The sequence below is a fragment of the Macaca mulatta genome, chromosome 7, assembly GCF_049350105.2.
Source record: "Macaca mulatta isolate MMU2019108-1 chromosome 7, T2T-MMU8v2.0, whole genome shotgun sequence".
Lineage (NCBI taxonomy): Eukaryota > Metazoa > Chordata > Mammalia > Primates > Cercopithecidae > Macaca > Macaca mulatta.
Genome location: NC_133412.1, coordinates 110,648,728 through 110,665,269, shown reverse-complemented (window position 1 = coordinate 110,665,269; position 16,542 = coordinate 110,648,728). Strand labels below are relative to the sequence as shown.

The window sequence follows — 16,542 nt, the reverse complement described above, 5'->3', positions numbered from 1 at the left end:
CTCTTACCTGTAACACCAACCTGATTTAATTAATCTTCCAATGCTAAGTGAGAGATCGATGTTCCTAAAATGCTATTTTCATCAAGTAATCATCGCTGCTTTAAAAACTCTACACTGGCTTCTTATTTCCTATCACATGAAATCTAAATGTCTTTGCATACTTTTGAAGGCTCTCAGTAATTCAGACTAGTCTTGCTTATCTGATCTCATGCTCCAGGAGCCTCTGCTCCTGCCAGGGTGACCTCTCTGCAGCTCCTTTCATAGATTATATTTACTCTTGTGCCTGTGCTTCATCTCTGCTACTTCTCTCCTCTGTATTACCCTCTCTTCTTTCCCCTGTGCTAATTCATATCCCACCCATTCTACAGGGCCATGTTCAATTTCCTTGAAGCCTTCCTTCTCTCTGTATTACCCTGTACTGAACAACTAAGAGGTTACTTAGTGCCATCCTACTCTATGAAATAATAAATGAACAAAGAAAATTATGTTAATATATTACTAGCATTATATATACACATACATATACACAAATTACAACATGCCAGATTCTTTTTAACTTAATTATATTTGCAGGCACTTGAACCCTCTCCAAATATTTAGGTACAAGTATGTTTACTGTAGCAGTATTAGGAAACAACTCAAAACCAGTGGTATAAACTTATCACAGGCAAAGGAGGTATGAAATGCTTTTAATATATCCAACCAGTAGTGCTAAATACATGACACAATTTTTTCGATTAGCTGTCTTTCTCTATGTCTTGTAATAACAGTAACAGAGATGAAAATAAAATCAATTTTGTTGCTTTTTTCTTACACTAGTCTACATTTTCCACTAAAATCCTACATCTTTCCAAAAAGTGATAAAATGTTTTAAATTCCATCCAGTAAGTAGTCAGACTAACAAGAAATTTTTTGTATTAATGCTTACAATGAAATGGCAAGAAGAGGTGTTGCCAACTGTAAAAAACAAGTTGAAAGAGTTATTCATACTTGTCACCTTTTTGCCAAAAACTTCCCATAGGTATAGTACTTCGAATGCTATGTTCATATACCTGAAGATTTAAATCACTCACATTAATCGATCAAAGACTCTGGTCCACTATTTTGACATGCTTACTGAGAACAGAGGATGACTGACTATTCTCAAGGAAGTTATTAACTTCTGTCCAAACCTTCTCTCTCAGTCTGTGCAAACCATAGCAGTGAAGCTCTTTGATGGGACACACACTGCCTTTTTCAGCTTCACATCATTCTTTTCTATTAGGATACCAGTGTCTTTGAAAGTTATTAAAAAAGCATGTTTTAAAAGTATAGAAATTTTGAATACAGACTTTCTCAGTATTTGTACCATTGTGTATTGTCTGGAAATTACTAATCAGTGTTTATAGTTTTAAAAGTCTATAAAGAAGTTGACAGTGTTGAAGACACTAACATTTCAAAGTTAATTTTAGCACTATGAATATACACACATTTGTTTTTATCTTTCTTGGGCACATCAGTAAAAATTTTTATTGACAAATAGGCTAAACCCAAATTAAATTCTAGCTATTACTATATATCTTTACAAATTTTGCAACTTAGATCACTCAGAGAATATTATAATATATTTTATAATTAGAGGGCAAGATGAAATGCTACCTTCCTGCTATTAAAAAACAGTACTATATTTCTCTCTTTTCCATGTACTTGAAGGGAGTTAAAAATACACAGTTCCTCAAGGATATCTCTAAAAATAGCCTAATTGTTTTTCTAATTGATCTAGAAACTTCTTCTAACAGTTCTAAATATTCTTTAACTCAAGAATTCCACTTCCAGGAATTTGTTTCCTGTGTAATAATCGCAGCTGGGCGCGGTGGCTCACGCCTGTAATCTCAGCACTTTGGGAGGCCGAGGTGGGCAGATGACGAGGTCAGGAGATGGAGACCATCCTGGCTAACACGGTGAAACCCCGTCTCTACTAAAAATACAAAAAATTAGCTGGGCGTGGTGGCGGGCGCCTGTAGTCCCAGCTACTCCCGAGGCTGAGGCAGGAGAATGGCGTGAACCCGGGAGGCGGAGCTTACAGTGACCCGATATCACGCCACTGCACTCCAGCCTGGGCGACGGAGTGAGACTCCATCTCAAAAATAAATAAATAAAACCAAATTACCTGCTTTTGTCACAGAACTTGCACTCTGGTCTACAAAAAAACAAACAAACAAACAAAAAAACGTATAGGATACATTTTTGAGATTCAAATTATACTTTTATAAAATTGTGTATTGTCTGGAAATTACTAATCAGTATTTATAGTTTTTAAAGTCTATAAAGAAGTTGACAGTGTTGAAGACACTAACATTTCAAAGTTAAGTTTAGCACTATGAATATACACACATTTGTTTTTATCTTTCTTGGGCACGTCAGTAAAAATTTTTATTCACAAATAGGCTAAATACTTCCCTTAAAATAGTGATTACATTCACCAAATTGTAAAGAAAGACGCTATGGGGAGGAGTAAAAACAGCTTTCATCTGGTTTCAATGAAAACTTGAGGCTTTAAAACAATTTTAATTGTGTATCTATTTTGTTTTCTCCATTAGTGGCCCATCCTTCAAAATCTAGCTGGAGGCCGGGCACAGTGGTTCACGCCTGTAATCCCAGCACTTTGGGAGGCTGAGGCGGGCAGATCACCTGAGGTCGGGAGTTCGTCACCAGCCTGACCAACATGGAGAAACTCCGTCTCTACTAAAAATACAAAATTAGCCGTGGTGGCACATGCCTATAATCCCAGCTACTCGGGAAGCTGAGGCAGGAGAATTGCTTGAACCCAGGAGGGGGAGGTTGCGGTGAACTGAGATAGCGCCATTGCACGCCAGCCTGGGCAACAAGAGCGAAACTCTGTCTCAAAAACAACAAAACAAAACAAAGCAAAAAACAAAAAACAAAATGTAGCTGGAGCCTGATGCAAAAGGACATCTTCTCCAGAAAAAAAAAATTACAAATCTCTCCTTCAAAAAAACCTTTCATGTGTGGCATTTGACATTTTCTTTTTACTTAACCCAACTAATATGTAGTTTTGCATCTCATTAAAAATAAAACTTAACTGGTTTGTCAGATTCTAGAAAAAAAACTTTAATAACAAAGAGATAAAGTTTTGGAGAAATGTTGAAATATAAAAAGTTCCCAGTTGGGACAAATTTTTAATAACAAATTCAGCCTTGTCTGTTAAGTTACTATATCAACTGGTGTTATAAAATAGCATATACATGGCTGGGCATGGTGGCTCACGCCTGTAATCCCAGCACTTTGGGAGTCCCAGGTGGGCAGATCACAAGGTCAGGAGACCAAGACCATCCTGGCTAACATGGTGAAACCCCGTCTCTACTAAAAACAAAAACAAAAACAAAAACAAACAAAAAATTAGCCAGGCGTGGTGGCAGGCGCCTGTAGTCCCAGCTACTTGGGAGGCTGAGGCAGGAGAATGGCGTGAATCCGAGAAGCAGAGCTTGCAGTGAGCTGAGATTGTGCCACTGCACTCCAGCCTGGACTACAGAACCAGACTCTGTCTCAAAAAAAAAAAAGAAAAGAAAAGAAAAGAAAAGAAGTACAAGTCCACTTTGCCTTTCCAAGTGCCTTCTCACTGTAGTATAGCAATAATTCTAAACATAGCATAACAAATTCCTTATCAGGAATAATAGTCATTCTGTGTAAAATGCATTTAGTTGATAGGTTTTGCTGTGTGTAGCATTTCTTAGAAAAAAAAAAAAAACAAATATACAACTACATTGACTAGAGAGGCTTGATTATGAGACACTAATATTTAGTCAAATTATTAAGAAATCATATTTTAAGTTATCACATTTTTGGTGATTCTTCTTTCTCTATAACTTTAACAACATTTGATATGTCATAGTCTCTTAGAAATACTATGATAAAGAAGCCATTAAGCGTATCCTCTACTTTTTCCCATTTATTCTCTCCCTCATTGAGGAATATTCAATACACATCATAGAGGAACAAATTTAACTGAATGAGTTCTCTTTAATTTCAACAATTACTATGGGCACAAAACAATATAAAATTTTCACTGGGTATCTTTATTGTTAATTCATCAGGTCCAACTTTTTTTATGGACAAGTAGGCTATATGCATAATCCTTTAATGTACAATTTCAAAGTTCAGAAAGCTCTGAAAAACAAAAGGTACTTTGATAAGTTTGCTGCACTCCTGTTGCAGCAAAACCTGACTTGATTTAAGGTGACAATTCACATATATCTCATTGCAAAAATATTCATGTGTTTGATTATAGGGTGCTTTCTGGAACAACATCCCTTTATAAGATTTGGAAAATTCTGAATTATGAAACACATATAAACCCAAGGGTTTTAAGTGAGGGATATCGATTCGATTAGATTCTATGTTATTCCTTTAGTAGGTGAACAATATTGTTCATGTGCCGTAGCAAATTCAGTATTTTAAAATCATATTTTTGGAGGTTCTAAAATTGAAGATATTACACTCTATGGTACACTCTAAAAAGTAATAAAGACTTACAGCAACATAGCCCAAAGAGTTAATGGAATATATGGTTTTCACAATGATAACACCTTCCTTGATTCACCCAAGTTGGAGACAGACGTCCTTTCTAAGTGTTCCCACATACTATACACTTCCCCTATTATGATTGCTGTTTACTAGTCAGTGTCCCTTGCTAGACTGTATGCTCAGTGATGTCAGATGCTGCTGCCTTGAATTATATTTTACCAGTAATTCTCAGTGCTTGCCTCACTGCTTGGTGCATAGCACATGCTTGATTAAAATAATAATTGAATTGGAGGGCAGAAGAAGTAAGTTTCAAAGAATTCTCTAAGTACCTTCAAATAACTCAAGGTAGGACAGGAACTACTCTCATTCAACTTCCATCCTTTCATTATTTAAGGACCCCTTTTATTCTTATTTCACCAAAATATTTTAGCAGCTGTCCATTCATGCTCATTTTATTTCCAGTTTGTGTTTTTTTTTTTTTTTTGGTAGTCTTTCATGTTAATGATTATACATCCCTTGTCCTTTTAAAGTAAGCTTCAGGCCGGGTGCGGTGGCTCACACTTGTAATCCCAGCACTTTGGGAGGCCAAGGCAGGTGGATCACGAGGTCAGGAGTTCAAGACCAGGCTGATCAAGATGGTGAAACCCTGTTTCTACTAAAAATAAAAAAAAAATTAGCCAGGTATGGTGGTGGGTGCCTGTAATTCCAGCTACTCGGGAGACTGAGGCAGAAAATTGCTTGAACCTGGGAGCCAGAAGTTGCAGTGAGCTGAGATCGCGCCACTGTACTCCACCCTGGATGACACAGCGAGACTCCATCTCAAAAAAAAAAAAAAAAAAAGAAAAAGAAAAACTAAGATGTCAAGACGAACATCCACCTGGATGTTTTACATACTACTGAAATTTACATACTACTGAAATTCAACCTGCTAAAGATGTCATTCCATTTCACTCTGTTCTTCCTCCAGTCTTCCAAATCTCAGTAAATGGTATTCCCATCTATCAGACTGTTCAAGACAATTATCTGGGAGCTCTCCTCGACACCCTGTATCTTTCCAGAAAGTCTACTGTCCAAATTTATCTCATCTCACTATTTCTCTCAATCTCCCCCCACCAACATCCAAGTTATCACAATTTCTCATCAGTTCTATTTCTTCCTAGTGAGTCTCTCTATTTCTACTCTTGTCTCATTCCAATTATCTTCCACATAGTAGTCAGTGTTAGTCTTTTAAAAATGCAAATCAGAATATATCCCAGATTGAAATCCATCAACAACTTCCACTGTTGTAAGATAAAGTCAAAAAATGGGAAATAACAGACAAAAACCACCACGGGAGTTAAATGGTTCTATAAGATCTGACTCTGCATACTACTCCATCCTCTTTTTTGCTCCAAGCAGCCATTATTTTGCTGCAAAAATCTTCCTTCAGTTTCTCCAACAAGCCAAGTTATTTGCTTCGGCTTCCATACAGAAGGCTATTTCTCCAGGCTAATTCCTATTTATACTTCTGGTCTTAGCTTAGATAAACACCTCTTCCCTTACCACAAATCTAAATCTACCTGTTATACTTTCCTAGCGTTCCTAGGAATTTTTCCTCATCATATTAAATGAATTTATAATTATATACTTACGTGTATGAATATTTTAATATGTCTCTCCTGAAAGATTTACTTTATGAGGTAAAGGTACAGTGAGGTCAAGATACAGTTTGAGTTTGTTCATCAGTGCCTAACACAGTGCCTGGAACACACAGAATATGTTTTAAAAAAATCTGTTGAATTAGGACATGAATACAATTGATCAACATCTAACTATTATAATTACTAAATAGAAAAATATTTAAATCATGACCTGTTTTGAATGTGCAACAATCTTTCTGCTTTTATCCATTAGGAATTTTTCTCTTTCATCTTTTTTATTTGGAATGAAATAGATTTGTATTTGAGATCTGGAAAAAAAAGTCTAATATTTATATTTGGCTTAGCTATTATAACTCACCTATTTACTTCCTGAGATATCTGTAATGATTTGTGTTTAAATTTTCACTTTACAATAACTAATTAGGATACTTAGATCACCATTTAAAAATACAAACAACCACTTCCAGTAGTCAAAAGGGGTATTTCTAAAGGGACAAAATCTATCACAAAACAGTATCAAAGCTAAGTTTTATCATAAAAGTATGGACTCATTAAATAATTAGGCAGACAGATAGGCTAGCTATCATACTTAGAACTTGACCCAAATTCTAATGAGTAATGAAACTTGTTCATTAAGCAGGAATTAGAAAAAAAAAAAGCAAGGTGACATGACTGCTAACATAAATCTTTGATGCACTGATCTGATTCCTTTCTAAAGACATTTACTTAGGGTAGAGTTTATTGTGTTTAAATTGTTACTTAAATGCTATTTTAAAGTTCTTTATTTTTGTTTTCATATGATATAGAAAATGTATGAAACCAATATAAAATTCAATTACTAAGGATAAAAATTGTATTAATGGGTCCCGGTTTCACTCCCTAAGTAAGAAAATAGGATTCATATCTATTAATTTGTCACTAACATGTAGCTCTCCAGAATAACTATGTATTCCTAGGACACAAACATTTTTATTATTTTACTATTCACTGGATTCATTATTCAAAAAATTATGAGCAATAATACAACCAATTTATACTACACAATAAATTATGTATTCTATGAAAGTCAAATATTTTCAGAGTCAATATAATCAAAACATACTTTTTTTGGACTCATGTGTTCACTCACAGTTTGCTTTTAACTGCTTCATAGAGATGGCAGTTTACACATTACAATGAGGTTTTATTGATTTATCAGTTACACAGTATAATAAGCATTCTCAGTAAACTGGAAAAGCTAGCTCTGAGGCTAGTATCATACAATAGTAAGTTGCAGAATACTTCAGAGCAAATCAGAAGGTTGGCATAAGGAAAAGATATATGGTGTAAACTAGACTAGCAAAGACTAATATTTAGTAAGTCCGCTAACATAAACAAATTAGGTTTTTAAGTTGTACACTTTGTCCATGATGGGAAAAATGTTTACTTAGTATTTTATGTTATATGGTCAACTATTCTATATCAAACTATTAAATTTCTTTTTTGGGAAAATGTTTTCTTATTTGAAGACATGTAAAGTAACATTTAACATTAATATGATGTAACAAATACTTTTGCTAGCAAACAAGTCCTTTCTTTCAATAATGTATCTGAATTTAACTAGCTCAGATAACTTGACTTTTGCAATGTATTTGTTAATAAATAATAAAAATATTAAAAAATTTTTTAGTATTTTAAAATAAATACTTTTAAACAATAAAATGTGTTAAATTGGTAAGAGAGTAAAAGGGTTGAGCAAAAACTACACAATAAAATTCTCTAAAGCATCATGTAAAAATTTTGTAATTTAAAAATGTAAAGATCATGTAGGCAAAGGTGGTAATGTTCTCTGTTATATTATTGAAGCCAAAGAAAAAATATATATATATATATTTATTTACTTTTTCTTTAGATAAAGTCTTAGTCTGTTGCCCAGGCTGGATTGCAGTGGCATTATCTTGGCTCACTGCAACCTCCACCTTCTGGGTTCAAGCAACAAAGAATAAGATGTTTATTAAAGTTTTTTTGCTTTTTAAAATGGAATAGTTTGAGGACTTCTAAGAGCCTACAAATGAGCAAAGTGGAGTACTGGAAGAGATCCGCAGAGCAATTCATGACTCAATCAGCTGACTGAGTTGTTTGTCATTCAGCTGAACAGAACTGGCCAACATGTTGTTTTAGATAATAATTTTTTTCTTTCTTAGTTGTAACTTGTTTAATTTCCATCCCTAATAGGCCATTGAAGAAGTAAAGCAAGCAGAAAGTATATGGATGTTGAAATACAAATTAATGAGGAGCATAAAAATAAATCTGTAAATTCACCTCAGGATTCTCTTCACGAGATCTATAAATTGTGTTCATTTGATCCCACTACTCACATTACCCATTATGTAGCTGCTTCTTAAAAAAAGAAGTTAAAGAGAGAACATATTAGAACAAAAATATTCAATTTAGTTTTTCATATACTGGCATAAAGGCCAAAACACCCACAATGTGCTATTTGTGAAAATATTCTAGAAAATAGAGGCTCTATTGTTTTATTTTAAAAGTAAAATGTGGCTGGGCACAGTGGCTCATGCCTATAATCCCAGCACTTTGGGAGACCGAGGCGGGTGGATCACCTGAGGTCAGGAGTTCAAGACCAGCCTGGCCAACATGGTGAAAGCCCATCTCTACTAAAAATATAAAAATTAGCTGGGCATGGTGGTGGGTGCCTGTAATCCCAGCTACTCTGGAGGCTGAGGCAGGAGAATCACTTGAACCTGGGAGGCGGAGGTTGCAGTAAGCCGAGATCTCGCCACTGGACAACAGAGCGAGACTCCATCTCAAAAAAAAAAAAAAAAGTAAAATGTTAAGAATTCCAAATATCACCTCACAAGCAGTTATTTAATGTCATAATATGTTATCAAATTTTAATCTACTTTCTTATTTATATTCAGACCCTAAACTCAACTTAATATTACATTATAAAATTTAACAAATTATGATTTTTCTTATATAGCTGAAGTCAAACACCATGTGATGTTACATAAATGTTAAAGATTGTGGTAAATAAAATTTATAAAACAATCAATGCAAGTTAACTTCTTTATCTTATACCAATGCAAAAAAGGATGTTTAAAACACTACATAGAGAATATATACTGGAGAGATTCAAGAGGCAAGAAAGATTGGGAAATGTTGCTTTCACATTGCTAAAGGTTTTGATCATTTTAAACCCAGAAAAGTTTCAATTAATGATGGAGGAGGTGAGTCACTGATTTTTATACTGCCAATGAAATGCAGCAAGCTAGAATAACTGGTTAGTTTTATTAAGGTATCTTATTAAGATGGCTTATTAAGCTACTCACTATTGTTTTCATAGGGCTTTAGGCAGATACTAAACTTTAAAATGTAGGATTCGTTCCTTCCTAACTTTCATAAAAGTCATATATAATTAGCACTGAATGAAATTTTCTAATGTCAACATTTCAAATTTTGATTAACAGGGAATACAAATCAACCTAACTCAAGTTTAATTCAAAAGACAAGCAACATCCTTTGGGAGACTAGTAGAGATAATATATCAATGCAACTTCAAATTTTAGACTAAGCCATGGGCCTACAAAGTAAAAGTAATATTCAACTTATTAAGCTGGCATCATCACAGTCATTTTCCCTACCTGTTTTAACTATGATTCATAAAAACCATACATTCTCATCTTTAGGTCAACATTTAAGGTCTCGAAAGCAATCAGGCCCTATTGATAGATATGATGATTGATATACATAGAGTATAAAAGATGATTGAAATAAAGATAAAGTAACAGTTGATAAAAGTGATGCAGGTTCCAAACATGAATTGAGATACAGAAATTTAGACAGTGGTAAGGTTTACGGACACCATATAATTAAAAACCTGGCCAAATTCTGTAAGGTGGAAAGAACCACGATAGTTCAAGTTTACGATATTACTATCATTTCTAAACATAAAATACCATTCAATAGAAATCATACAAGTTAGGATAACTTAGCAAGTTATCATTATCATTCTTATTTTTAAAGAGAATAAACTAGGAGTGTCTTTTATTCCCCTGTAACAGTATTTTTTTCCCCCCTGTAATAGTGTCTTTTTCATCTTTTATTGGGTATTCAAGGCTAGAACTAGAGTGAGGTGAATGAGGCACTCATCTCAGGTTGAAATTTAAAAGGATGTAAAAGAAAGTAATCAAGATGAGGAATATGTTAATAAAAATAGTTTTGAAAATCACAACACAAAAACTTCATGAGAAAAATATCAAAATTTTAAATAAGGAAAGGATCAATACCTAGTCTAATACTGACAAAGTCTCTAAAGCAAAACTTCTTTACCTCATAGTTTCTTTAAAAGATGACTTCTGATAAAGGGTTGAGTGGTTTAGGTCTATCTGCTATCATTTACATAAGCACAGAATACATGAGTGAGAAAAATACCCAAAGTAAATTTTAATAATAAATCCCTAAATATTGTTCTAAGGCAGTTGATATCCTAAACCCCTATGTCTAAACCCACCCTGATTTCTAAGCTCTAAACTCCTTAGTTATACTAAGTAAGCTCTCTGAAACTATTTAGACTGACTGATTCTAGTACCAAGGTTGCTTCTTTTAACTAATTTTATAGCTGATTAATGGTCTTTGCTTGAATTAATTATGCTGGAAGTTACAAGGTACTGATTTTCTAATTGTATCACTCTCTCTATATTTATTAACTGACATTATTCTGTACAAAAGGCTTTTTCCTCTTTATCCTTCATCTCTTGTTTTTGAATATGTTTGTAGACTCTAAGATGTAAAAGTTCAATATTTTGTAATCAAATAGAGTTTATTTTTTTGACTCACAAATCATCCCAAATTTGGTCAGTGGAAACCTTTTCACGCTGGCTTATGTGTCCTTTCTATACAACCCCGTTAATCTTTGAGCATTTGCTTGTTTCTTGGCACAAAAAGACATCCCAGACTACTCTGCATTTTACCTGACCTAGAAGCTTGGTACTTTTTAATGGGAAATGGTACTTAGAAACTAAAATCTGGATGCTAGATATGTCTACTGCTTTTAAGCCCTTTTCAGTTGACACAGCTAAGAAAAATATGTATATATTTAAAATCATGCAGGCGCGGTGGCTCATGCCTGTAATTCCAGCATTTTCGGAGGCCAAGGTAAATGGAACACTTGAAGCCAGGAGTTCAAGACCAGCCTGGAGAACATGGCAAAAACCCATCTCTACTAAAAATACAAAAATGAACTGGGTGTGTTGGTATGTGCCTGTTATACCAGCTACTCAGAAGGCTGAGGCAGAAGAACCGCTTGAACCCGGGAGGCGGAAGTTGCGGTGAGCCGAGACCCTGCCACTGCACTCCAAAGTGAGACTCTGTCTCAAAAAATAAATAAGGAAAATCAAATCATGAGATTCATTTTGATATTTCTAATTCAAATGTAATATTTCAGTTTCTATTTCCTAATTCCATTTATTTTATGGTGGAAATCTTGGTTCCTAATAACATTTATTTATTTATTTGCTCAGTTCAACAATATACATAAAATCATTTCAAAATGTTAATACTAGTAGGACTAATAACTGTTAACATAGTGAGTAAACTTTAAAATTTCTTTGCATGTATTTCTATTCTTAGACTATATGCCACTAAGGATGTATAGTCAGAGTATGATGATCAAAAGATACTTTTCTGTATTTTATCAATTCTCTATACAGTTAGGTATATTTATTCCTATTTATAGTCACTTTTAGGGCTTTCTTTTTATCTTTTTAATTTGATTTCAATTTCTAAATATGTAAAAGATTTACATGACTCAAAAGTCAAAACTGTACAAAAGGGCATACTCAGAAAAGTTGCACTCCCATCTGTGCCTGTATCTCTTTCCCTTATACCTCCAAAGGTAATCATTTTAGTTTCTGGCTGATCTTTCCTGTTCTTTTATTCTTATTTCTCACACAAAAGGCAGTAAATGAGAAGCACTTGATTTTTTTTCAGTTAGCAATCTGTCCTGGAAATCACTCAATATCAGTTTATAGGTATTGTTCTTATTCTTTTTTACAGCTGCATTGTATTACACTATGTGCATGTACCATCATTTATTTAACTTCTCTCCTATTTGGGTTATTTTTATTTGCTATTAAAAACAATACTGTAATTCTTATGTTGCTTCATATGCATGGAGGTTTATATTCAGGATAGAGTCCTAAAAGTGATTCTTCCTTAGTCAAAGGGCAAATGCATATGTGCTATTGTTAGATATTGCCAAATTCTCCTCCACAGGGGTTTTACCATTTCACGTTCTCACCAGTAATGTATGAGAATGCACAGAACCCTCTTTACTTCCAGTTTCAAGATATATGTAAAGAATCCCTTTCAAAAGTTACATGGTTCTTGTATCGTTTCTGAGGCTACAATATAATTTTTTTCCCTTTTTGTTTCCAAACAAGTGATCATAATGTTTTAATTAAAAATATATAAGTTGAAGATATTAAACAGCTGATGTTTGCAGAGCACATTATACTTTTCAAAGCACTTTTATGCACATGTATTTCATTTGATCCTTATAGCCATGTTTTGAAGTAGATTAGAGCAAGTATGTCTTCCAGATGAGAACATTGAGAGCAAATTTAATGATTTGTATATACCTAGTTAATGACAGTTGAGGGTCCTGTTAGTTCACTAATTATTTTTACTAGATACTAAGTTGCCTCCCCTTTAACTTTCAATTTTAGTGTCTTAATTTTCTATATGTTAGTGTAACTTGCTAGATACAAATATTAGGAATGCAGACCTAATCATTATATTTACCTCATAAATGGCAGAAACAAGAAAGCTATTATTGAGTTATTGAGCTTGTATTTTATTTTGGAGAATAAAGCTTCATTTGTTTGGTTTAGCTTAAATATTTTATAAACTACAAGTGCTAACCAAGTACAATATAGTTTATTCTAAAAAAATACAGCATATTTCAATTTAAAGAAAGACTTAGTAATGTAAAATAAGTAACAGCTTAAACACAATGAATTATATTTTAATACATAAGCAATTGCTGTACATTTCTAAAGTCATAGCAAATAAAGTAAAAAGTAGCCAAAATGTAATTTCAGGACTGAATTAAAGTTCAAAGTCTTCCTTTGTTCTAAACAATGTCTCCTTGCATTCTGTGAAAAGGTGAGAGAAAAAGTTCTGTTCTGAGAATAAAATGTTTGAACTATATTTTAATTAGATTGATTCGTCCTTGAGAAAGGCAACATATATTTATCCTATCAAGCGTACTTCAAGAAAATATTAAAGAATGACATTAACAAATATAAACTGAGAGTCCTCAAATCAGAAGAAATGAAATCATTGAGCATAAATATAAACTCCAATTTTGGCCTCTTTTTCATAATGTAAACTGGACTCCATAAAACACAATCTGTATGTTAAAGATGCCATTTATTTTTCAGGTTGAAAAATAACAAAAAGACTTTAGACCCACATATAAAAGGTACTCTTTTTATCCTTTTCTGAGACACTGACCTGTATACTCATTTAAAAATGAACACCACATCTTTACGTTATTAAATCTTTGTTTTGATCTATTAGTATTCACCAAAGTGCCATTTTATAAAACCCCACACTGAATAGACAAGGCTGGAGGTGACCATCTGCAGCTTTAGAGTCTGCATTTGAATTGATGAAAAGAGCTTTGTGTTTTCATTGCCAAGTTTGATTCTTCCAGTCATTAGGAATTCCCCTCAGATCGCATCAATGAAGCCGGACTCTCTTACACCCATGTGTTAAATTCTCTTCTCCTCATGGTTTCCTTTGCCAGCTCTTCTCAAGAATGACTACTGGGTCTTAAACACATTCTTCTCACAGCTGTGTTAAAAAAGAGCATCAGAAAGTCTTCCTAAAACCCATATGTGTATCTGGTCAGTTCTCTGTCCTAGGGTCACCTTACATTGTGGTGTGATTATACAGAGATTCATTCTTGTTCTTGAACTGTGCTACTCCCATCATTCTGGGAAAGATTTAGGCCCTCTGAGAGTCAGTACTAGAGAACTTCTTGGAAGTTATGTGAAATACACATAACTTAGCTAAAAAGGCAGATTAGTTTAACTTAAGAAAGATCTTTCAAGACACTAAAAATTTTTTATGTTATTTTTACCATTATATAGCTTGTTATATGGCACACAGTAACAGAAAGAGATACAATATATGCTTATACATATACACAGGATAGTGTTGTTTGAGGCAAAGGAAAAACTAAAAAGATGATGATGTTCTAAGAACTATTAGTTTGTATTGTATAAACGCCAAAGCAACTTAAAAAATTAAAATTAGTTTAGTAGGTTCCAAAATATCATTTACATGGAATTTGTAGAATCTTTTTTTTTTTCACTTTTGGTCAGTCTTCCTATAGAAAGACCTGCTAAAGTATTCTACAGTAGTATAACTTATTTTTTTCATTACATTTAGGTTAAGAAGTGACAAGTGCCTCTGCTGAGTTGTTCAAGAATGTGTAACACTGAAGGAAGAAAGAAGATATGCATCAGCTATAACTATATTCAATATTGTTATACAAACTTTTTTCTCCTTAAATGTAGATGATCAAGAATAAAGTTAATCTATGGACAATGTTTATGATATCACCATCAAAGTTACAATGAAACAAGCAAAGGATTCTTCATTCTGTAAATTTACCAAGGGGCAAATATGGACATGGGCAAATCCCTGACCCAGTAGGGATAAATAATCAATTATGGAATCTTAGAATCCAAGTGAAATTTGTATTTCTATGTGTTCTTGGGTTCAATTGAGTTTCTCCCAATTATATTTTGGGAATAAAATCTATACCTAGTAACCTATTTGTCTATTTAGGATAGTTGCACAACTGTGAAATCAGATTTTAGATGAGTATACCTGACCAATGTGGAGAAACCCCATCTCTAGTAAAAATACAAAATTAGCTGGGCATGGTAGCACATGCCTGTAATCCCAGCTGCTCGAGAGGTTGAGGCAGGACAATGGCTTAAACCTGGGAGGTGGAGGTTGCCATGAGCCAAGATTGCGCCATTGCACTCCAGCCTGGGCAACAAGAGCGAAACTCCATCTCAAAAAACAAAACAAAACAAAAAGTGTATTTTTTCTATATTAACCAGCAAATACATTATATCTAACCTGTGTGTTTAATAACAGAGACAACAAAGGGGAAAGTTTTGAGTGAATTATGTAAAGTATCAAGTTAAACAATATGTTACATCAAATCTAATGAGACTGAGCAATGTTTTCACAGGAATGACTAAAACTTCTAAAAATCTAACTTCTACAATACCTTCCTTTTCCCCTTTATTATAAAAATATTTTAAAGTACACTAACAATTAGTGTCATTTAGTAATCTTTTCCTAGGGAATTCAAATCACTTTATACATCTTATTTTTATCAATTCTTCAACGAATCTCAGGTAAGGTAGTTGAGTACTCCTAACTTCACAGAAGTATCCAGGAGCTATGTAGCCTGTCAAGTGATAAAAAATTAGAAAGCTATTGACTGCAGCTAAGAATAGAAACAAAGAAAAGGATACTTGTTAGATCATATATGCCTCTAAGGAGCTTATATTTCATATAAAATAGTTATGTGAAAATCACATGTATGTGTCTCTAAGGTATAAAAAATGTGGTATTTTTCCCTATCAAATTTTAGTTAAAATGTATATGATCATCATAAGTGGATTCTATCATTTCCCTAAAATAATAAAAATTCCAGTCTTTGACTTTTAAAATCACTGTAGTACTGGCACTTATAAAAACCAAAACCCAAAACTTTTGTATTTTATTTGAACTGAAACAGTATGGATATCTCATATTTAGTCGTTTGTTCTTTTTCTTCAATTCCTATTGCGTTCATCTGAAACATTTTTATCTATCTGAGTATGCAGAAACATATAGTAGCTCAACTCTAGTTCTAATCACTGGAAGACAGTTTCTGAAATGAAGAAGTACATTAAATACAAAAAGCCATGTTGTAATTTAAAATTTTGGTTCCTACTTTTATGCTCATTTTCATTCATTCCATAAGGTTAGTTACAAAAGGGATCTACCTTATCGGGGAAAATACAGAGGCTAGGTTTAAAGAGCCCTTTTTCTTCTTTAGCCTGGATCCTTCACTTTGCACTCCATTGGAATTCTTATATTCTGGGTTAGGCACCAATCCTAATAATCCCACATTAATCCTTCCCTGGCACAAAGGAGTAACTCAGATAATTAAAACTATGTTTCTTCTTCATATCAACATGAGACATTCCCCAATAGTTAAGATATAAGCCCAAATTCTTTAGTTTTTATAAATAAATGAATATAATTACGTATTTGTTAAACATTGTAGGTATATCTATGTGTA

General features: G+C 33.5%; 1 protein-coding gene and 1 long non-coding RNA gene across 24 annotated transcripts in view; one reads left to right on the top strand and one right to left on the bottom strand.

The window, feature by feature from the left end:
- Window positions 1-14,760, top strand: part of LOC144330244 (uncharacterized) — a 57,573-nt gene extending 42,813 nt beyond the window's left edge. The window contains exons 2-3 of one of the 2 annotated variants that reach the window (XR_013396244.1): window positions 11,274-11,491; window positions 14,622-14,760. This is a non-coding gene — a long non-coding RNA (uncharacterized LOC144330244). Of the gene's footprint in view, window positions 1-11,273; window positions 11,523-14,621 lie in introns of both variants that reach the window. The other variant, XR_013396245.1, reaches the window with a different exon arrangement.
- Window positions 1-16,542, bottom strand: part of MIPOL1 (mirror-image polydactyly 1) — a 410,565-nt gene that overhangs the window by 65,395 nt on the left and 328,628 nt on the right. The window contains exon 14 of one of the 22 annotated variants that reach the window (XM_077940916.1): window positions 6,376-8,967. The exons of 20 other annotated variants lie outside the window; for them this stretch is intronic. In XM_077940916.1, the coding sequence (XP_077797042.1) occupies window positions 8,673-8,967 (295 nt within the window). In that variant the 3' untranslated portion in view covers window positions 6,376-8,672. Of the gene's footprint in view, window positions 1-6,375; window positions 8,968-11,695; window positions 14,022-16,542 lie in introns of those variants that run through there. One more of the 22 variants, XM_077940924.1, reaches the window with a different exon arrangement.